We start from the raw sequence: 22,382 nt of genomic DNA on the forward strand, positions 1-22,382 counted from the left end.
CCACCTGGAAGACAAAACCAGTGTCAATGGCTCCTCTTCCTCAAACACAAGCCTTTGCCTACATTGCTTCTCTCGATTTCATATATCCATTAGTTCAGATCTTTTATATCAGTTGAAGAGATTCTCTATTCCCATTCTGCCCTTCATACCAGTTAGTCTGTCCTTCACCAGGCTCAAGCTATGAGTATTTACATGGAAACACAGTGGTTATCAGCAAGACCACAACCAGCTGCTGAGCTTAAAAACATGCAAAGATTCACAACAATGCAGAAGCCTGTCTACATAGACCAGGTGCATGATTCATATCCACTATCTCCTTTCAGGAAAAGGAAAGGTCATAATGGATTCAAAGCTGTAATACAACACGAAGGTTTACTGGCAAAAAGACACTGGTTAAATAAATTTTATCAGGATCTTGAGAAATGGGTACGGTATGGGTATGATTCTATTCGAAAGCTTTGAAAGGGCTGTTCATGAAAGCACACGTTAAAATGAATTATTACAGGGATCAGACATTGCAGTCATTTACTCTCAACAGTACTTTTATGAGACATATTTATATATTCAATAATTAAATATAAAATCAAGGATGAGTGTCACAAAACAAGGAAATAATAAGGCTTGAAGCCCAGTCAGTCCCCAGATTACCCTTCTAGTCACTGTACCTTTCATTTTTACCTTTAATTTTACATGCTGCTATTCTTACACATAATAAAGCAATAAGAAAAGTTAATTGCAGATTCCTCGCTTTTGTGAAGTCTCAAACCTACTTCAACTTAGTACAAAAGTAGGGGGAAAAAAGATAAAACATTTGTTTGTTGAAAAGCAGAAAGGGGAAGAGATATTCATAGACATTTCGGACTGACAACCTAGGAAATAGGGACAATGCAAATAAATTTTCAGACTATCAAAATGTAGCAGGCAATGTCTTTGCTACCTGTTCTGTTTACCGGAATATGATGTGCTAGCATTATTCCTTATTTAGAATTATTGGCAATCAAAATAAATGCCACAGGCAACAAGAAAAAACTGCGGTTGCACACTGATCAAATCTTTGTCCTACCTAGAGAGGATCTGTGGGTAAAAAAGCTGAATGTAACAAGTCAACCATGTGCACATCCACATGTAATACACAATAAGAACATTCAAAAATATTGACATGAGACAGCGGTCCTATAGTTTTCCTTTCTCTTTCAGTTATATATATATAGTTAAACAGCACACAGGAAAACACCACTATAGCTTTCACCGTGGCCAACAAGAAAATTCTCACAAATATAAAAGTGTATGTTTTTAAATTTTTAGATTTCTTCAAAACATGATACAGATAAAATGAAAGAAATAGAATTTCTCATCATGTAACAACAAAAAAAATTAAACCGTTGGGAATTTACACAATTCTCAAATAGCCAACTTTGCAGTCTTGCACATCTCAATCCCTACTACAGCAGAATGTAGTATCACCAAAATAAATGAGCAGAATTCCTTGAGAGCAGTGATGCTGCTTGGATACTCTGTGAAATTTCACTGTACTAACACATTTAACTTAGATTTACATTCAGTACTTTGGAGGAAGGGAACATGTCAGTCCCTTCATGCTTTATCCTTGCTGGCTACCTACCCAGGAAGCATTATTGTTATTACTTCAAGAGGAAAGGAAAGGTGCTGGTAAGAGCCAGAAGGGCAAGGCAATGATGTCGATTTTGAAATGCCCTGTTCTTTGGATGAACTGTGTAAAATATTTTGTTAAAAGGCTCCATGTTAAAAATATTAAGAACAAAAAGGTCGTCTTAAAAATACAGAGCATTTCTGCCTCTTCTTATAAGTTCAAAGCTTGGGGAAAAGTGTTTTGCTAGAATTAACTACAGGTTTGCTGTAATAAACATATATGACAATGCCCTATGTAACACAGGGTCAACCACAGACTCCAGACAAACGTGATTGCTTTAGGTTTCAAGTGGTATATGCATCTCTGTTTTTGTATAAAAGGAACAGAGACACTTCTGGAACCTTCACTGCAGAGTCTTTGCCAGTGTCCAGCTTTTGGGCAAAGGAAATCTTGCCACACTGCAGTCACAATCTTGAGGTGAAGATCAGAATGTAAAAACAATCATGATTCAGTGTCTGATCCAGAACTGCTTTCTCGGCTGATTTCAATTTGTAGAGATGGTAAATTATCCAATCGACTCTTTTTTTGCCGAGACTGTTCTTTTTCCTTAATGAGAGCACCCCAAACCCGCTGGAGCTCTGAATCATCTTCCTCTGGAGATGCCACAGAGTTTTCAGGTTTATCTGAAGTCTTTTCTTGTGTCTTCGGAGCAGACCCTAATCTGGTCCATAAATTACCTAATCAGATGGAAAACAAACATTTTAAAAAAAAAAGACAGGACTAAGAGGAATTCTGAGGAACCTAGTCTTAAATGCACTGCATCTCTTTAAACTCCTCATACTCCTCCCACCTTGTTTGGCATGGAACTTACTACACTTTGAAGCAGTAGCTGAAAGTAAAATATGGGAGGCTCAGTGCATTCTTGTTCACTGTTTCCTATTTGCAGAAAATGCTACACATGGGTCTGAAGTGCCACTGCATTCATTACACTTTAGTGCCTCGTTTTGATCACAGCTTTAAAGTAGTTCTCTACTTTTAAGCATACCTATATAAAAATATTGCTCATAAAAATACTCAGCTCAACCTACCTACACGTATTTAGGTTTCAAAGCTTTGAACAGACATTTGCTAATTCACCTTTAATTTCACTCAATTGAACATCCTTCAAGATTTTCTGCTGAAATTTCTCTCATACTCTAAAATCAAAGGAATTGCAGTATTACATTTTCTCTATAAAACTAACCTGATTTCTTCTCTCTGGTATCAGAGTAGAGACCTTTTACATCTTGTTTGGGGATTCCTAAGCGGCTGTGTACATCTGATATTGGTTCTCGACGAGGAGCAGAGGTACTACTTGGAGGTTTGATTTCTGGAGAATGTGGTCTTTTTCCCAGTCTTTGCCGCACATCTAGGGATATTTTCAGTGATTAAAATTACAAAAATCATGTTGCATTTAGTCTAGTCCTGCCAGCTAGTTTTACGCTTGTTCACAATTCATACAACTTGAAACTAGACAGATTTTCTGTTTTTAATCTTTTCTGTAGTTTTTTCATTTAAGTCTTTCATACTCTGATTTCAGTGCTGGCAACGACTGCAATACAATTTATCCAGATTTCATTTCTCTTTTTTTGGCAATAAATTTGACATTTAATATTTTCAGGTTGTGCTCTGTCCAGAAGATCAAAAAAGTAAGTTATTCCATGGCTTGCAGCACTTTTGTTTTAGCAGCACAGGGTGAATGTATCCAGCATGAGGTATGATTATATGAAAATTGCTATGCCTTCAACAAACCTTTTCAGAGTATAGATACCTTGCTTTAGAATTCTAATACTGCTTGGTATTTTGCAGAATAAAATGAAAACCAGAATACAAGAATCCTAAATGTATTGATACTTAACCCATGATGAGAGTCTTACATTCTGAAGTTTGTCTGGTTTAAGTAGAAATTCCTAGTCTTAAAGAAGGTTCAAAGCAAAACATAAAGGCAAAGGAAGCTAGAGGATTTATGTGCCAACTTGTCAGAGCCCCAAAATGTGCAGGAGGGGTAAAATATACTGACCTAACTTCTACATTACATTGATACAAAAGAGTATCTTTTAGTTATCAATCAGATAATCCTCTGCATACTATGTATGTCAGAAGTAGCTGAAATTACATGTACCCAAGTCAAAAAAGCAAGTCAATTAAGCCCAAAAATAAACCCCGCCAATTGAAAAATTGTCCATATTCATGTAATACATGTTGTTTCATGTAAGTAGCTAGCATTTCACATTTAATTTTGCACATGAGCTCCCCAACATGCTATGTTTCTCAGATTGGTACAGAATCTCTGCCTCAAGGACTGAGCAAATCAAAAAGGACAAAGTGGGGGAAATAGAAACCGGCAAGTAAACGGGATAAAAATACACATCACTTTCACTCAAATGTACTTCATCTTTCCCCAAAGCAATCCCCAACTCAGTCTTTTAGTGAGGAAAAATTAACTGTATGGATGCAGAAACTGCTGCTGAACAGAATTCCCTCAGGTTTGTTAGTTGCAGTGAAGCACAGATGTGAAATGAATATATCCATTTTAATGAGCTGGCTGCAATTCTGCACAATAAAACAGTTTAAAATTACCTGATTTTACAGTGCTGTTTGGCTGACGTGGCCCAGTATTATTCTGACGTTTTTCTTCTAACAGTAGTCTTACATCTGCAACTTTCTCTGAGGATCCTTTATTGCCAATCCGATTTTTGATGTTACTGGTTGCTATGCTATCTGCTCGCATGGAATTTCTGAAAGAAAATAGATTTAATGTCCCTTAAGTGAAATGAAATCTAATATAGTTCTTAAGCCTTCTTGTATGTAAAATTACATCACAAAACAGTAATATCAGGATTTCTCTACTCGGAAACAAAAGGTAAAAACGTTACTTAGAAGAGAACGTGTTCCAGTCAGAATCCTAAGTTTAACAGTAATCACATGAATACCTCAGTATCCACTTCAAGGCAGGTATCAAGTTTGTCTCCTTAACGCTGTGCCTCTGGGTCAAAATTCAGAGCAGATAAGCAACTCAAAATTGTTAAAAGACTTGACATTATAATGAAGTATAATCATAGTACTGAAGCGATGCACGTTGAAGTTATTTTAACAATCTACAATGTATGCGATTTTGGTTAATATGCCCATAATGAATGTAAATTCCTTTTTGGCATCAACACTTAAGGGTTATTCTTCTTTCTGAGAAAAGAGGAAGAAGTAAAGGGACAAGAGGAGTTATTTCTCCAGGGCCTAGCTATGAAATGCAAGAAATTAACTGTGCTTGCATGCACTTCTGTTGATTCCACTTTGAGCTTCATTATTACCAATAAGCAGGGTTACAGAAATCTGCAAAGGAAAGTATATTTAAAAAATGTCAATTGTAATTAAAAGCCTGTATCAGTGTTTTCTGTATTTCTTTTTAGAATATCTACTCCAAAATTATGTTAAGAATTGAAAAAGTAGCTTCAACAGTTTGTCTTTAAGCTTTGATAGCTCTGTCACTAAAATTTAGAATGCCTTTTCACTGATACTTTTAAAGAATAAGAAGCTTTTACCTAATATTTTTCAGTTGTGATTCCACCTCATCTGCATACATTGTCATTTTCATGCTCTTTTTGGGAGAGGGTGTTGATATCATTTTCAGTTCAAGATCATAGTCCATTTCATCAGAATCAGATGCACTAGCACTCGATCGTCTTGCTGCACTGCGGTCTCGGGACTGTTTGAAAGCTTGCAGTTCATCACGGTACTCCACCACAACTCTGTCATCTTCATCCATATCCTGATCTTCTTCTTCCTCCTCTTCCTCCTCAATAGGCTCCTCAGGAACATTTACTAAGCCTGTAGCAAAACAAACTGATTCTGATAAACTGAAGTTTATCATTCATATAAGGTACCTTAAAACCAAAGCAAAAAAAAAAGGAATAAAAATCACTGTAATTAATGATCCACTACAAATGAGTCTTTGTAGTTCTCTACAGCTAAAGAGAGAGGGAATATTTTTCAAAATATTCCAAATGGAATCCATATTACAGAATAGCCTAAGTGGAAGAAAATTGCTACAGGAGAAAAAAAAGTCCACGCTGTTCACTATCACAGAAGCCTGCTCAAGCATAAAGCTGGACTGAATATATAAAGTACAACTGCCTCTTGCAGTAGGTGCAGTTCATATTTCCTGAACTAAGCATAACAATTCCTACGATCTTGCAGGGTTTAATATGACAGCTGCTGGCTCCGCAATAATCCTTTCAAGTCCTGTAAGCAGCAATGCCAAAAAGAACGCACGTATCATTAGTATACATTTATCACACACACTGATTTAAATACAAATCAACTTAAATCTAGTCATCAGCAGTGTGCAACCATCTTTTCAGAAAGCAGTACATCATCAAGATGCAAAAATCTTCCATGAGATTTGATACATCCATGGCTGTATTTTTAACAGGCCACTCATATGAAACTTTGACACTGTATTTGTCTCACGTCAAAGATTTTTACACCAATTATTTTTCTAATGCACATCCCCTCCCTTAGGAATAGACGAAGATATTCAGGCCTAATTAATAGAATTTTTTAATCTTTACTGTTCTACATCTAGAGCTTGCCTTTTCACAGAGGAGAAGGACTGACATAGCAAGTACGACAAATTGCCAAGGAGTTTAAAGATGTTATCTCTTCTTTTTGCCCTTGATGCTAGAGCCCCCATGTCCTAAATTTGTAAAAGAAAAACATCACCTCAAAAGTAATAGCTATTTTGGTAAGCCAATGAGCAGCATGAAGTTTCTGCCTCAATTGTTCCTTGCAAACTCTCAAAATGTGATTCAGTTATACATTTTTTAAAAGTACACTTCACTTTCATGCTCCACAGGGCATTACATGAGGCATTGTTTAAGGTCCTTTCCAGCCCTCCATGCCCCAGTTGTGCTCTTACAGAGTCCATCAACTGATGCCAAATCAGCATCAATTACCTGAATGACGATGTTTATAAGGAGGAGTCAAGCCAACATCATCCCCAATAAGTGTCCTTTTCTTTATCACATCCCGATGGATTCGACGTGAATGGTATCTTCGTTTCCTGAAACACCATAAAAAGAAAAGGCATCACGAATGACCCATATTCAGTCCTGGATTAAGCATATGCAATTATCACTCACTTTAATAGCAGACATACATTTATGTCAGAGATCTGTTCTGAATGTCTTGAATATAAACATTCTTTATTTTCATGAGAAAATACTCCCCTTACAAATCCACAGTAACACTGCAAAAACACTACTTACACATAAGAAACATCTACATAAAATGAACAGAAAGAAAATCCACAAATTAAAGCAGTTTTAGACTATGTTCCAATTCCTCTATCCAATACTCACCATGAATTGCTAAGAATTCCTTTCATGCCTCCGTAATTCGGATTGCCATATTTCATGTAATACTGGCTTCGCCTTGCAGCTCCCAGCTCCTTTTTGTCATCTGAAAAAAACATAAATTAAAGGAATATTTCCCTCTTATATCTTACAACACTAGCATAAAAATAAATAACCATCCAGTCAAAGACACAGAAAATGAAAGTAAGACTGAATGTCTTACAGATCAGCGTTACTTCAATCTCCTTCATGAAGGATACACTTTTGCTGACACCTCTGAAATTTCTCCTACTACCAGAGTTTTATTTTTGTCTAGAAACTTAATTCTAGGGAGACTGAGTTTCTACATATCAGCTTAACAGAGCATTACACCCCACTGTAACTGCTGGAGGCTATATTTACCTTACTCATGACCTTTCTTTTCTTTATAGATGTGTCACTTCCCACATGGCCAGAAATTATATGGATTTTTGTTTTACTCATAAACACCATTTAATATCTCAACTGTGTTTAGCAATTATTTCCACTAATACCTCATCAGCATCTTAAGTGATTTTCATATCTATAAAATGTGAAATTTACCTCTGTGGAGAAAGGCATCATAAAACCTATTCTAGGGTATTGGAAAGAATGCTCTGAGCCCAAAGTAAAATTGTTTAGGTACAATAATTTTCATACAACTTGAACTGGTTTTAATTCACACATTAAATGTGGATTTATTGCAAAATCCTAATACCTAATTGATTACCAAAAAACCTAACAATTCTGCAAATAAAAATTAGGTACTTCAAGTCATTAATTAGTCAACAAATAAAACTACAACAAGTGATTAATTCATTATGCTTGTTAAGCTGTTCATTTACCTTTAGTAGCAAATCTCATGAATAGCTTGTTTCCTTTAGCCAGTTTATTGGCAGGGCGAAGATCATTACGCAGGAGAGAATCCTCTTCTACCTGGGAGAGTGCATCCAACTTTGGGGGGCAAAAAAAGTATTTTGGACTCAAAAATGATATTACTGTTGAATGAAAATGGATTCCTTACAGAGAAGCAATCAACTGATTATTAAGAAAGTTACTTTTCAAATTATGTTCAAATAAACTCTGCTTTTTTTCTTAACAAACCAATGTGAATTTCTAAAGTAATTTGCCCTAATGATTTTAAATATTTTCTTCTCTTCCTTCATAACATTATTTCAGATGATTAAATCCAGTAATTTTCAAATCACACTATACTACTGACTGACATGCACAACTAGGACACTGAAGAACAACTATTCAATTTTTTTCCTTGTTTCATATCTAAATGGTTTTACTAACAGGTTCTCATGCCCAATTCAGACTTCCATGATGTATGAGCGTTCACTCAGCCATCCCTAAAGAAAATACTAATCACACCTATTATATATTCAGCTGGTGAAGATTAAATTACTTAACAAAACATCAATGCATATGCTGATTCCTACACATATCTACGGACAGCCTAAATCCTATTTGTCTCTTTAAGCACTGCCTTCACTGCTGAAAGGCCGTTGTCTTCCATTATTGTTCTTTCATTGCCTCCTCTCAGCAGAAAAGAGCAGCCAGTCTAGCTCTTACATGCTCGATGCCCTAGCACTCCTCAAAATCTAGTCTCACAAAACACTTACGTAGCTATTCTCACCAACACTGTATCTACACTTCCTGTCATATCCCCATTTAATTTACTTTGATAATTAACTGTGAATTGCAAATATATATGGTTAAAACAATAATGTTATGAAGACTTCACACCAGTCAGAGCAAAATTTCCCTAATAGTGTTTTCAGTTTCTTTCTGTACTGACCTCAACATCACTTGGATTGTCATCCTCAACCTCGCCTTCTTCCGTCTCATCATCAGAACTTTCCTCCTGTTTTTCTAAGAAGGAAAATAATTGGGGAAAACAAAAATAACCTCCATTTTAGTGTGACAGTCATATTTGATTATTAGTATGTACAATCTCAGAAATCAAACTGAAGGTGTTATCCTTTCTTCTGTGCAGCCTAGAAAATAATCAAAACAGTAAACGTCTACAGAAATTTGAAGCACACATGAGCACAGAATAACATTAACTAGACAGCCTCTGTGCAGATAATTGCCTGCAGCAGCACACATAGATTAATTCTTTGAAAGCCAATGAACTTGCACTGCATTTCAGGGTATGACAGAGATCAGCAAGGCCAAGACTGTAAAGGCATATAAAAGCCCATTTCCTTCAGCCTCCCTTTAAAATGCTGCAAGTACCTACAAGTATCCAATACTAACAATGTAAATCAGGTTCAAAAAAAGCTTAGAAGTTTCTGAGACAGGAGACAAAAACCCAAACACTTTAGTGACTTAATTCTGAAGTGAAATAACTAACAGAAGAGTGCATACTTCCAGAACTATTAAAATTGTGAGATGCTTGCATAGATTTTTCAGGGTTCTTTTTAGCTCAGAGTAAGAAAATCGATATTGGATTTTTTTTTCCCAAACAGTCCTCAAAAAAAAAAAAAAGTAGTGAATATGGACAACTATCAACATATACCAATATCATTTGCAAAGATCTCAAAGTACTTCATAGACGTAAGACTAAAAAAACCTTTTATATTTCAGAGCTCCTTATCTTAATCTCATCCAACAATAGAATTGAAAACTTAAAATAGAGAGCAGAAGCTTCAAAAGATCCTGACAATATACCCAAGTTCAAAGAAAAGAATAAAGAAAAATTAACCAAACTGAAACCAAAGAGAGAATTGAGGTAAACAACTCAGACAAATTCAAACCTGAATAATTAAGTTTCATCAGGGACAGCATTCACGCACTTTTTTTCCCCCCAAATGATAAACTTCTCACAGTAAAGACTAGTCTCTCACTTCCCTAAATGCCTAAATATCCCTCAAATTCCTATCTAAGAAAGGAATGCAACTAAGCCAGATTACTCCAGTGTATCTGTATGCATCTCACACCTTAAGATGTAATTGAACAGTTTGTACTTTATCTAATGTCCCACTTTTCCAGATGCACAGGAGTAATTTAGATGACAGGTTTTATTTTGAGACATGGTGTAATGGTGTTGCAATATGTAATTTGTAGCCAACAAGATTAAATAGATATATTTATGCTCCATTTAAACAAGACAATTACTAATCTCCAAAAACTTCATAACAAGTCTTACTTGAAGCATTATCAATATTTGCCCCAAAATTAAAGTCACATGGATGGTTGAGGAGCCACTGCATTGTGGAGAAAAGCAACAAGAAAAGGGGATGAATTAGAAGGATCCACAAGTCTGACAAAGCCCTAAACCCCAAACTTCTTGGTAGCACTGCAAATATCTAATAGAGAGATTGACTCTTTGCATTGTGTTCATAGCATGTTTAAGCAAAATCTATGGAAGAGCTGATAAATACAACCACTCTCTTTGCTTTGTCCCGTGTGGTACAGTACTTTGAATCACAGCAATTTATCACACCAGCCTAACAGCCAAACAGTCATAAGGTAGCAATAAGCCTGATTTTTAACTTACATCCATAAAATAAATTTACAATTAAGGCATTTAGGTACCAGATTTACCAGAACATTAAGAGGTACTTGCGCTGCTTTACTCTTTTATGACTGATCTTTCAGTGTGCTGCTTTCTGGAAAGTATAATAGTGAAATTTAGAGACGATATACAGTGGTGAAGTGATACAATGGCACATCAGTGTGAACGATATACTTAAAGGATGGCAGTGTATCAAGAAAGGAATCACCTGTGGTATTTCAAAAATAGGAGATTTTCTTACACCTCCTTTTTCCACACTTAGAAACCATCCTTTTTACTGCCTTTGTACACACATCACACAGACATATTTCTGTGCAACATGTACCACTATAAATATCACATCTGCATATGACCCTGCATCTAACATGTTCAGTATCGACTGGATTACTGCTTTTGGTCTAGCTCCAACCCACCTTTTAAGAAGCAGGTTCTTCAAAAGGTTTCCAAGATGAAAGCCTTTTTTAAAGTGGCAGAATACATTTACCTGAAACTACATGATAGAAGCTCCTTCAGTAATTTAGATTATGCAGTACCCAAGCACAAGTTTAAAGTTTCATTGATTTAACTAGATGATGTCTATATATGCATATCTCAATCTACCTTTCTTGGTTTTTTCAGTTGTCTTCTCTTCATTGTTTTCTCTGCTTTTTGTTTTCTCCTGATCAGGCAAGGAACTCATATTTATTAGAGCCCGTGTTGCTGTTACTTCATCAAGCCAGACCACATTACCTATGACATATATAAAACACACAAAACCAAAATGCAGTTTGTATAATCAGTCACATACACTGCCTTACTGGAGGGAAATTACTAACAAAAATTCAGAAACATTCTTATATAATGACATGACAAAAAAAAAAGCAATCAGATGTACCTCTTGCAAGGGAAGTCATATTCTTTAACACACTTGATAAGCTGGGGGATGCAGAGTTTTCATCACATTACCAAAAAATACACACAACTGATCAAAACCAAAATCACTGAAATGCACATCCATGTATATTAGAGACTGCTTCCTGAGCACAGCAGATTAGACACTGAATCAGAGTCAGTGTATTTCATGAATGTGTTAGCACACAAATGTGATTAAGGGGGCAGGGGGAGAAGAAAGAAACCTTGATTTTTTTTCCCTTTGGCAATTTAACAGAACCTTGGACTTTACTGTGGAATTCTGTTAATCTTTTCCAAAAAGCAGGAAAATAGGGGAAAGTAGGAGAGACTGTTCAAGCACTAAAACTGCTTAGAAACAGGTTTTGAACAAAAGCTTTCTACATGGACGCATTCAGTGCAAATACAGCAACAACTGTCATTTAATTCTACCATTAAGCAGAGCGTATTCAGATCTCAAGAAAACTATACAATGTCCTGAAATAAAAGATTCTCTCTTAAATTACTTGAACAGACAGCATTTACAAGGTGTATAACACCCAGATACTAACTTCAATGACCAGCTAATAACTTTCCATTTATATATGCCTACCTGCTCTTCACATCTCCAAATTTTCAAAGCCTTTATCGTTTCACATTCATCAGTTTGAAACACAGAACACTGTCTAAATTCACCTTTGCACTAAGACACCTTGAGATGTAATTCAGTTGGGAACGCTAAAATTTTTGCCATGCTGTGATGCAAATCTATGCTGAAAAGACAATGCTTTTTCTTGATATTTTCACCAAGTGTAGCTGGCATGCCACTCAGAGCATGAAAAGAAATCACTAAAAAAGGTGTGTGTTAATGGGTAAAGTATTGTTATGACTCTGAAGCCTGCTGCAAGTTCACTCTGGTTCCATGCTAAATTTACTGATGTAACATTTAAGAAAAAGGATAATGAGACAGAAAAAGGATAATCAGACAATCTTAGAAATGCAGCCTCAGATACAGAGTTAAACTCTGCACTTGGCTAGCTTACGCATCACCACAGCTTCATCTAGCAGATCTTCCCTGCAATTGTCCACCCGGGGCTCATTGCATTTCAAATTTTCTGTCACCTTGTGGCAGTATATCAAGCTGTCATACACAGTGACTTCAAGGTTACCAGTATTTTGTAGTATACCGTATCTTTTTTCTTGCACTGGAGCATAATTCCTTCAGGGTCATTGCAGGGAACGATGTTACTAATTTTCAGGTCTTAGCCATACTTGTCAATAAACCAGTTTCCAGCAATCTCAATCCAAATGGAAAACCTGCACTGGTTCCTACTTCTTTTTATATGATTTCAGTTACACAGTTTCTAGCCACATGACCTCAGAGCCTTCCAGTTCCATGACCCAGCACCCAACTGTAGCAAACAGCTCTTGTACAATCTTTAATATCACTGAAGAAAGCATGACTGTCAACAACCTTATATGTTTCTGGCAATCTCACTGCATGCTTATTTCCTGAAACAGCCCTTGCAACATTAATTTACATTCCTTTTCCGATCTATGTAAATTGCATTCAGCTGCTACCTTCTTCCACCCACTAATTTCTCCTTGAGAATGCACTGAACAAATACAGCAACAAGTCTGCTCCTTCGTAATACAAAACCATACCAACCTGCCTAACTGCACACAGCTCAATAATCTTCTCTCAGAATGTCATCTTTTGTGACACTTACAATCAGGTATACTATTTATGTCAAGATGTAAGCAGCACAAAATTTTAGACCTTTTTCTTTTTTACAAGTTATTCTATGCTATCTCTTTCCAATAATACTCAACCAGATAGTGGGTTTGATTTTCAACATATGCTATTCCTTCCTTCTAAATCTCTTTTGACTAGAGCATATGACAGGGAAACTGAGACAAAAGATCAGGGACTCTGAAAGCCACTAAGACATGTTAAGTACAGCTAGGACCGATATTAAAAAACAGAGTAAGAATTAGACAAAAGACTTCATATACTTACATGATGTATCATCCAACCACTCAATATGAGCAGGAGGATACTCTTTGAAATAGGCAAAGATGTCCTGTGTACTCATCTCATCCACCCCACAAATGTAAATTGTATCCAGTCTCACTTTAGGAATTGCTATGAAGAGGAAGAGATATAAAACTGATACTTATTCCTATAGAGCAAGCTTTTATATTAGTAACATATGGGTTTATAAAGCAAACATTTTAAATAGGCAAACATTTTAAATAAGCTAAAGGGAAGCTAATTAAAGCAATGTATGATGTACACCATTCTAAAACACCATAACTTGGACTATTATTCCACAGTGAAAACATTTACTAAACTGAGAATTAAAAACAGGTAACATTACAAGCACTGGTAGATGCCATCAAACTGCCTTAAAAACAATTTATTTTTTTTAAATACTGCCAAAGTACTACCATTAAGCACTAAAGAGTCAGAATACTAACGAGGCCTGTGACCAGGACACGTGTACAAAGCACTTCCACTCGTACCATCTGATGCAGAGCTGTTAGAGGCCGTGGCTTAGTGGGTCCAAGCTGCCAGTTGGAAGAAAAGCCTTGAGAACTACTAAGTGGATGCCAAAAGCACACGCGGTTGATCTGCTTATATTCCAACATGCGCAGCTTGCCATCTAAGAGCACATGCGCAACCAGTCCAGCCTCACTGTCCATACAGCACACAACGGGATCTCACTGGGCATGGGCCACAGTCCTCCACCCGAACACAAACAGTGCTCAAGGTCTGGTCCTTTCAAAGGATTTAAACATTCTTAAAGCAGCATTGATCCAGAAAATGAATCTTGGACATGCAGCACTAGGTGCCGTTGCCAAACAGTAAATAAGGTGCACAAAAGATGTCGTCTTCTTTCTGGGGTTGTAAAACAAGGAGCAAAATGGTAACTGTCAAGTAGTTTAAAAAGTAACTACATGAAAATAAAAAGGTGAAAACAACCCACAAACTGATTTCTTTTGGCAATGACCTAGGAAAACCTCTGGGGATGCAGGAAATATTACAGGATAAATCAAGTAAAGGAACTGTGAGGAAGTAAACAGAGGGATCTTTTTTCTTGACTGCTGGATAAACTCATACCTTTCTTCATCATGTCCCGATCCAGCGCCACATTCCTTTGGGCAAGATTCACTTCAGCTCGAAAATGAAAGCGTTTGGCTCTTTGTTCCTTTTTCTCAATTGCTTCCTGCCAAATGCAAAACAATGCAGTGAAAACAGGAATCACAGCAGCATTCCCAACAAGTTGCACCGAAGTGCCAGATATTTAAATTAAAAATCTACCAGACAACAACAATCTGTATTAATAATTCTATTAATTCTGAAGAGACCTCTAAGTTTCAGAATGTAGAAATAATTCACTAAAACATTTCTGTGACACATAATAGTTTTAATGTACGTTCAGCAACATAACAGGAATCAAGATGCATGGAAAATAAGGTATCTCAGACAACGCTCAGACTCCATGATGGAACAGTAACATCATCTTTTCCTTCCTAACAAATGTACAGAGATTGTTCTCAAAAAAAAACCCCCAAAAACCTCTTAAAAAAAAGCATTTCCACCACATGGAAAATTTGTCTTTTAAGATTTTTCCCTATGTGGTTTTTAAATATATACAAAAGTGTAAACTTGCCTTTCTGAGCATGAATTTAACAGCACTAGCTGGAGTGCTGACTATAAAGATCTTATTTAGACTGGCAATTCATGCTGCTTTTAAGTAGCAACAGCTTATGCGGATCTCATGCAATTTTTGAAACTGACTGAGAAGCTTCTTATTCTACAGAATTTATCAGGAAGTATTATAGATTTTTGGATCTTACTAATGGAAGTCAAATGTGGAACACAAACTGTGATTAAGCAAAAACTGCCAACAATGATATCCAAATAAACATGGGCTTTTTACTAGTTTTTAAAGATTGCCAAAACATCTTTAGCCACGTTTCTTAAAGTTTTTCAGAGTTGCATCTTAAAGAACATAGCAAAAGATGACAGCTTTCCCCTGACCAGGGGAACTTCAAATTCTTTACCGAATTACAAAACACACAAGCTAGATATTGAAGCCAAAAAGCGGATTTTCAGTCTTCATCTGGAACCCTTTTTGTAGCCTTTGATAAGCACAATCTTCTAAGCTTCACTAATGCAAAATGGGATTTGTCAGCACACTGTCGTGGTGGGGATTCATACTTGTTAGAACATGTAAAATTGTATCGGTCCTATAAAGTATAGGACTAAATGCTTTTTCTCCACTACCAAATGCTAGATATAGTGGTCAACTGTACAATATGAAACAACAGCCAATTTGGTATTAAATGTACAGAGATGAGCTGTAGGATTAAAACAGTTCCACAGAATTATGTAACTAAGTTATTTAAATGTAGTAGCTGTTCACATTCTTCAAACTGTGTTTTAAACAATGAAACAATAAGATGCCCTTGGAAGATACAAGGCAATGAAATCAGATGTTCCTGCCAAGTACTTGTTCTTCCTTCTGTCACTCACCTAAGAGGAAAAACCCACGGCTGACCAGTCTGAAAGGGCTTTGTTTTGCAATACTGAGTGGCACCAAGGCAATTTCAATATAAACATTTTCAGGTTTTGGCACACAAATTTTTGTAACTTAAAAATGCTAATTCTCACACTTTATGAGATATCGGGTCCTGATGCAGGCCACAACCAACAAAAGGAGAACTCCTTAGTTGTTGAAAAACACCAGCTATCTGAATATGAGGCTAAGCTTTTGGGCATGTGGGGGAAGAAATGAATGAAATGGTTCCTCCTTTCCAGCAGCAATAATTAAAATATGTTGAAGAACCATAGTACAAAAATTACCTTGGAGGTTACATCTATTCCAGTAATGAAACTCCCAGCTTTGTTTTCGTATCTCCTACTGGTGTCCTGAAACAAAGCAAAATGGTTGTGAAATCTCAGTGAACACTGAAAGCAACATACTTGCTATGCTGAAAAAAAAATCTGCCCATTTTTACAAGAAATGCATCCTTACTCCAAGCTACATCCCTTGACAGACAGGTACACAAGTGATAACTCTCACTGATGTCAGTAAAGGTAAAAGCATATGAACTGAACCAAACTTCCTTTACTATAAGGATTCTTTCCTTTGGCAAAATATAGTTTCTGGGTCTGCCACTGCTACAGTTTTTACTTACTCTCTCTCAGCAATACAGAGAAAGTCATCAAACACCTTTCCTAACTAATATTTCCACAATTTTGGTTTTGGGAATAACTTCCTTGTAAAACATGAACAGATTTAACAGTTATACCCAACTCCTGAAGCGTCAATTTGCAACTTTTAGTCTCAAAAGTCAGAACACCAAGCCATATCCACAATTAAACAAGTAACTTTTACCCCTAGTCCTATCAATATTTCAAACCCAACTTCCAAATCCCAGCATGATAAAGCATTACTGTTTTGATACAACCCTACTGATAAAGAGTAAAAATGGAGAATGATGTGGAAAAAAAATTACAAGTTTCATTTCCACCAGTCAGGACTGCTGAATTCACAAGAATGCACTAAACCACACAGACCCTGGACCAATGACCCAATTCTGTCCCTTCCACGGTTTGTATATGCAAAAATGGCACCTCTTCATTCTGGCACCCTCGGGACCATCACCTGGCAAAACTCTGGAGCTGCAAGAACACATCTTGCTTTCTCTAGGGATAAACACATTGTTTACACTTGTGCTGCAATAATTATTTTAGCTAAAGGACTTTTTCTAGAAAGTAGGCCAGTCTCAGTTTAGAAATACCAAAGTACACACAATCTAACTGCTTTTCTTAGTACCAAAAGAACCAAAGTACCAAAGTTTCTCTGACGCTGCCAAATGATTAGAGTTATTAAAAAGAAAAAGAAAAGCAAAATAAACATTATTTTTAAAGTTAAAGACCCCCACTGTCTAAGGTTGACTCATGGAGCACAAGGAAGTACAGCCAGGTGCTGTCTCTTAGGCCACATATTTGGTAGAAGCTCAAGCATGTTGGTAAATCAGCTAATTAGAGATTAGTTTCTGAAGTAATTTCCACACAAGTTTTGAGAGCAAAAGACTACTTAGGAGGTTAGAAGAACTCTGACCCATTTTTATGTATTAAACCTAATTCTGCTAAAAGTTGTATGGGAACAATTAGGAAAAAAGGAAAAAAATAGAAAGGAAACCCTCAAAACCCACTCATCAGAGCCCATGTTCCCCATGTCTCCAACTCAGTTTTACCACGGTCACCCCCTCTGCTCCCTACCCTGCACGTTCACTGCATCAAGCACTCTTAGGTTCTCCCATTCACAGCCTTTCTCTACAGTCCACCCCTATACCCCAAATTTTCCACCACCCCACCACCTCCTTTATTCTCTCCGCTCCCAAGCCTGTCCTAGACTCTTCCTCCTACAATTTGACCCCAAAGTCCCCTCAGGCACCTCTAAGTCCCCTCATGGCCCCACTCCCCGCCACCCTCACTTCCCCTCTTGCGCCTCCCACCCCCTGTTGCCCCTCTTCCCACGAATGTACCCCCAAATGCCTTTACAGATCCCCACAGACCCCCACCCCACCACCCTCAACCTCTACGTACCCTGCCCCCTCCTCAGGACCTGGTTCCTCCTTCGTCCCCCCCGCCCATGACCCCACCGCGCGCCCCTCACCGGAATGAGCTCCCGGAGCGAACGCCTCACAGGGATGGTCTCCAGTTCGCCCTCTTCCACTTCCATAGGCTCAGGCTCCGGGCCGCGAAGCTCCGCCGTTGTCGCCGTTGCCTCCGCCTTCACCGAGATCCGCAGGCCCCGCACGGCCGCCATGACTCCGCCAGGCCCGCCCTCCGCCCGGCCAGCGAGACGACACCGCCGCGGCACAGAGCGCCGCCGCCCAGAACCACCACTGAGCCGTCAGGGCGGCTAGAGCGCCACCGGAAGCTGGCGCCGGCTGGGAGGGCTAACACGCTGGGGCGCACATCGCGGCCATAGAGACACGGGGAGAGCGCGGCGCCGCCGGTCCTCCAGGGCTACGGAGAGCGAGAGGGCCGCACCGCCATTTTCCCCAGGCACCCCCGGCCCAGCCGCGGGAGCGCAGCGTTCGCGTCACCGGGGAAAAATACGGGACAAAATACAGAACCAGGTGGAAGTGGGGGGTTGTAAGGTCCGGACCTTGCTATAGCAGGCTCTGCTTCCTACGACGATAATTATAAAAGTGATTTGAATTCTTAAAATGTTTTCTCTTACATACAGTAGGAAGATCCCTCTGGAATTTTACATCTCTGATAAAATAAAGCTAATTCTGAGGTTAAAGTTCTCTGCAGTGAGCCTGTATCCTATTGTTCTTGGACTCAGTTATTCTCTTTGTCAAGAATTGTTTTCCCACCAAGGTGTTCAGGCTGTTCAGAGGCCTCTCTCCCCTGGGCCTAAACACACCACACGGGGTTTAGCTGTCCCGCCTCGCACACGACCGTGCTCTAGCTGAGGGCTTGCTCCCGTCTTGCCATCGTTATTTCCCCATCCGTGGCATAACACCACAACTGACAGGCTCCACAGTCACATCTCGTCACCGTGAATTACCGTTCTGTCACACCCAGACAATTTAATTAAGAATTCTTAATATTTCTCCGGCTGCAGGACTCGCTCAGGCTGCTCCATTCCTCAGTTCTGCGCATTCTTCAAACAAAAACCTTACAGCCCCTACCCTGCAATACGTCACTTTTCCTCCAAATTGACGGTACATCCCAGCAAAATTCAGTAGCAAATTTTGACTTTATCACGAAGAAATTTTGCAGCTGGCAACATAGATGCTCCTCCCCTTACACATAATCCAGCGGGACTAATAGATCTTCTTGCTACCCATCACACACTCCAGGCTTATTTATTTTTAACAGTCTCTGCGCAGAGCTCTTTACACAACAGCTAATGTCACATGAATTCACCAAAAGTGCTATATTTGGTGGTGACATCACATAGCCAGCATCTGGCAGGAACCTCTGACACAGGCGACACTTCCAAGGCGGGTGTGAATGGTTATGGCAGAGGCCACGCACACAGAACGTGAACACAGGAGTAGTAAACAGGACATAGACACCTCCTGAGAGGAGCAGATTCCAAAATAATTGCAAGAGGAAACATATTTCTGTGGCAGAAACACTATTTCTTGAGGTCACGGGGGAAAGAATCCAAAAGATGCACCTTTTCCTCCTTTAGTTTTAATTTTATAAGTGGGATACAGTATTGATGTATGTGATTTAGACCAGATTTACAAAGCTGAACCCTTCAAAGCGACGGTTAGGCAGGATTGTGTGACAGCAGGTTGCCTTGCAAGAGCAGACAAAGCCTTTGGTTAACCCAGATGTTTCCTTATTTTGCTTTAACATCCTCAACTGTTGCCTAGGACAGAACATTGCTATACTACAGCGCTCTCCGCCTGGCACAATTTCAAGACTCGCTCACTGAACTCAGCAAGAAACTTTCTACTGATTAACTGGAGCTTTAGATCGGTTGCCAAAGTTTTAGAGCTCCTTAGGAAAAAAAAAATCTCTAGGCCAACTGGTAGGGACAATAAAATCAGGAGAGGAAAACCAGGCTGTGAGGGAGGAAAAACAGTTCTGGGTGCCAGTAAGGCTTGCAGGTAGAAGAATGGAATATTTTCTCGATATTTTACAACTTCTTTCAGAATCTTGTTATTAACAGCGAATTCTTCACAATTACAAGCTGATTTATTCTTCTGAGACTGTGGCCAAGAGCTTTGTTTTTCCTTCACACTCATCTCAGGCTGCAATCCCTCTGCCTGTGAAAGACCAGTGTTGGAAGCAGGTTTGGGCAGAAGGGCTCCACCTTTGTGGTAGCCTTTGTGCAGAAAGGATAGGTCAAGAGGAGTAAATTACTGAGGAGTGCAGGGGTTAAAATGTGGGAGGAAAAAGTAATTTGGAAAAGGTTATTAGTCATTATCTGGAGAATTCCTAAGTAAGAAAAGACTGTTATAAATAACGAAGGCCAGAGAGTGACTAAGAGATCAGTCCAGCATAAAAAGTAGCGAAAGGAGCGTCTTATGGCAGGGAAGTGTTACTTATTTCCCCATCCCTGACCACCAGAGGGAACTCTTGCAACAAAATTTCCAACTGCTTGTAGCAGAGAAAACCAAACCTGATGAGAACTCCACCACCACAAAACTCCTGTAGCTTTGTGGTTCATCTGAAAACAGGGGGAGATGAGTTACAAGGGTGGGGACTGAGAAGGAAGGGGAAAAAAGAGCAGTCTGGGGGCCCTCAGTCAAAAGGAGACTTTTTTACAGTGGTCTGGCAGGAGTCAGAAAAATGGTGAATTTTGCCATTGCAAGAAAGTCCTGGTTTGTTTGTTTGTAGTCTATGAATGACTGAACAGAATGGAATTCTTTTCTTGCTGCTGTGATTTAACTCTCCTAGTGTCCTGGGCTCTCAGCAAGGATCTGCAGCTTTTTTAATCTGTTGAAAAACTAAGCATGGAAGTATGCTATTTCTGCAAACTCCACACATCACCAGAGAAACTGGGACTCTAGCTTCCAAATAGATTACGACTGGCTCCTACCTACAGTCCATCTGGAGAGAGAACAGGATCAGCAGAGGAAGGATGTTCATTTGTTAAACCACTGGATAAGCTGAAATCAAGCACCTGGTGTTTTCTTATATATTTGATGAACCATGGGCTCCCACCTGTAAAACAGAGTATTTTCTCACTGGGATGTTGTGAAGGTTAATATATCCCTAGTTACCTGACACACTGCCAAAGTCCCATCCATGGCACAGTTACAGGGCCCCAAAGTGCTCTACAAGAAAGTAGAGAGAACACGGCACCCTCACAGTTAAGGACAGCTGTGCTCTAACATTATGTTTATGCAAGTGCTGCCACATGGAGACCACACAGTTGAAAAAGCACATTCCTTTCTGGAAAAAGCTCACAGAATTCAGCAGAGCTGGAATAGAATTCAATACACATTTATCCAGGCTCTACAGGCATTACTATGGATTTTTAGAGATCTGAGAACAATCTAAAAGTGATAAATATTGCTCCATTCTTACAGACATCACTATTTGTACTTGTACACACACACATATTCCTCCATGGCATGAGTAGAACTTAAGCTCTTCCCTATTTGCAGGCCCCTGTGGTAACACAGTCAGTGAACTGTCCTGCATAAAAATAAACTTTTTCTTTTGCAGGGTTATTTTTAACCCGGAACAGCTCATTGGCCTAATTCAGTACGCAGTCCCACAAAAAACAGCTGTGCTGGCACAACCGTGGGGTGGGAATGTGCAGCTGGCAGGGAAGATGAGGGCAGGAACTGCTGGTACAGCTCTGGAGGAGAAAGCACAGCGAGCTGCACCCTAATGTGCAGACAAACCTGGCTTCAGACAAACTACCACAGCGAGCTGCAGAAGCTGGGAAGCCATCGGGAACTGGGACACTCAGGGGCCTAGCCTGCAGCCCTCCTAACGGGATGTAACCCACTGCAGAGAAAAGTCCCGGCAGCCCTCCTGGGTTGGGGGCCGGGAACACGGGCGCCTCTGAACCCTCCTCCCACCGGCCCGTGACAGAGAAACCGATGTGAGAGCACCGGCAAGGAGTGAAGAGACACCAGCCCCGAAGACAGCCACTGCAGCTCCCAGGTACCCAGAGTGGACCGTCCCGGTCGCAGACAACCCGCACCAGCGCCCACTGAGTGAACAAAGACCCCCACAGCAGCGCCGCTCCCCTCAGCGCCGCGTTCCCGCCTCCCCCTCAGCCCGCCCTGCGCGCGCACCCGCCCACCCCCTCAGAGCGCATGCGCAGCGCGCCAGCCGGCACCCGCCCCCCGCCCATCCCCGCGATCGGGCGGCGCGGGGAGATGACGCCGCCCCTTCCCCGCGTGCGATCACATCCGGTAGGTGAGGTCAGGGCAGGGGCCGCCATTTTGGGTGGTAGGGCTG

General features: G+C 39.5%; 1 protein-coding gene across 2 annotated transcripts; it reads right to left on the reverse strand.

The window, feature by feature from the left end:
• Window positions 1-387: 387 nt before the first annotated feature.
• On the reverse strand, window positions 388-18,293 carry NCBP3 (nuclear cap binding subunit 3). Of its 2 annotated transcripts, none has more exons than XM_074844958.1 (13): window positions 18,106-18,293; window positions 16,284-16,349; window positions 14,535-14,640; window positions 13,431-13,556; window positions 11,144-11,272; window positions 8,822-8,895; window positions 7,863-7,971; window positions 7,006-7,105; window positions 6,601-6,707; window positions 5,188-5,473; window positions 4,229-4,386; window positions 2,853-3,017; window positions 388-2,346 (listed from the first exon to the last, which is right to left on the reverse strand). In XM_074844958.1, the coding sequence occupies exons 1-13, from the start codon at window positions 18,256-18,258 to the stop codon at window positions 2,111-2,113; spliced, it is 1,815 nt and encodes a 604-aa protein (XP_074701059.1). In that variant the 5' UTR covers window positions 18,259-18,293; the 3' UTR covers window positions 388-2,110. The 2 variants fall into 2 exon arrangements, with proteins under 2 accessions (XP_074701059.1, XP_074701058.1); XM_074844957.1 differs by having other exon boundaries at window positions 13,431-13,580.
• Window positions 18,294-22,382: the final 4,089 nt, after the last annotated feature.

The sequence above is a fragment of the Strix aluco genome, chromosome 19 (assembly GCF_031877795.1).
Source record: "Strix aluco isolate bStrAlu1 chromosome 19, bStrAlu1.hap1, whole genome shotgun sequence".
Taxonomy (NCBI): domain Eukaryota; kingdom Metazoa; phylum Chordata; class Aves; order Strigiformes; family Strigidae; genus Strix; species Strix aluco.

Bases quoted from the DNA above. Each gene is read 5' to 3' on its own strand.
- NCBP3 (XM_074844957.1), bottom strand. From the start codon at position 18,258: ATGGCGGCCGTGCGGGGCCTGCGGATCTCGGTGAAGGCGGAGGCAACG. The intron at 13,581-14,534 runs GTATGAGTTTAT...AATAAGTATCAG, and splicing joins TCGGGACATGATGAAGAAAG to TTTTATATCTCTTCCTCTTC. The intron at 7,106-7,862 runs GTAAATGAACAG...TGTTTTTTTCAG, and splicing joins CATGAGATTTGCTACTAAAG to ATGACAAAAAGGAGCTGGGA.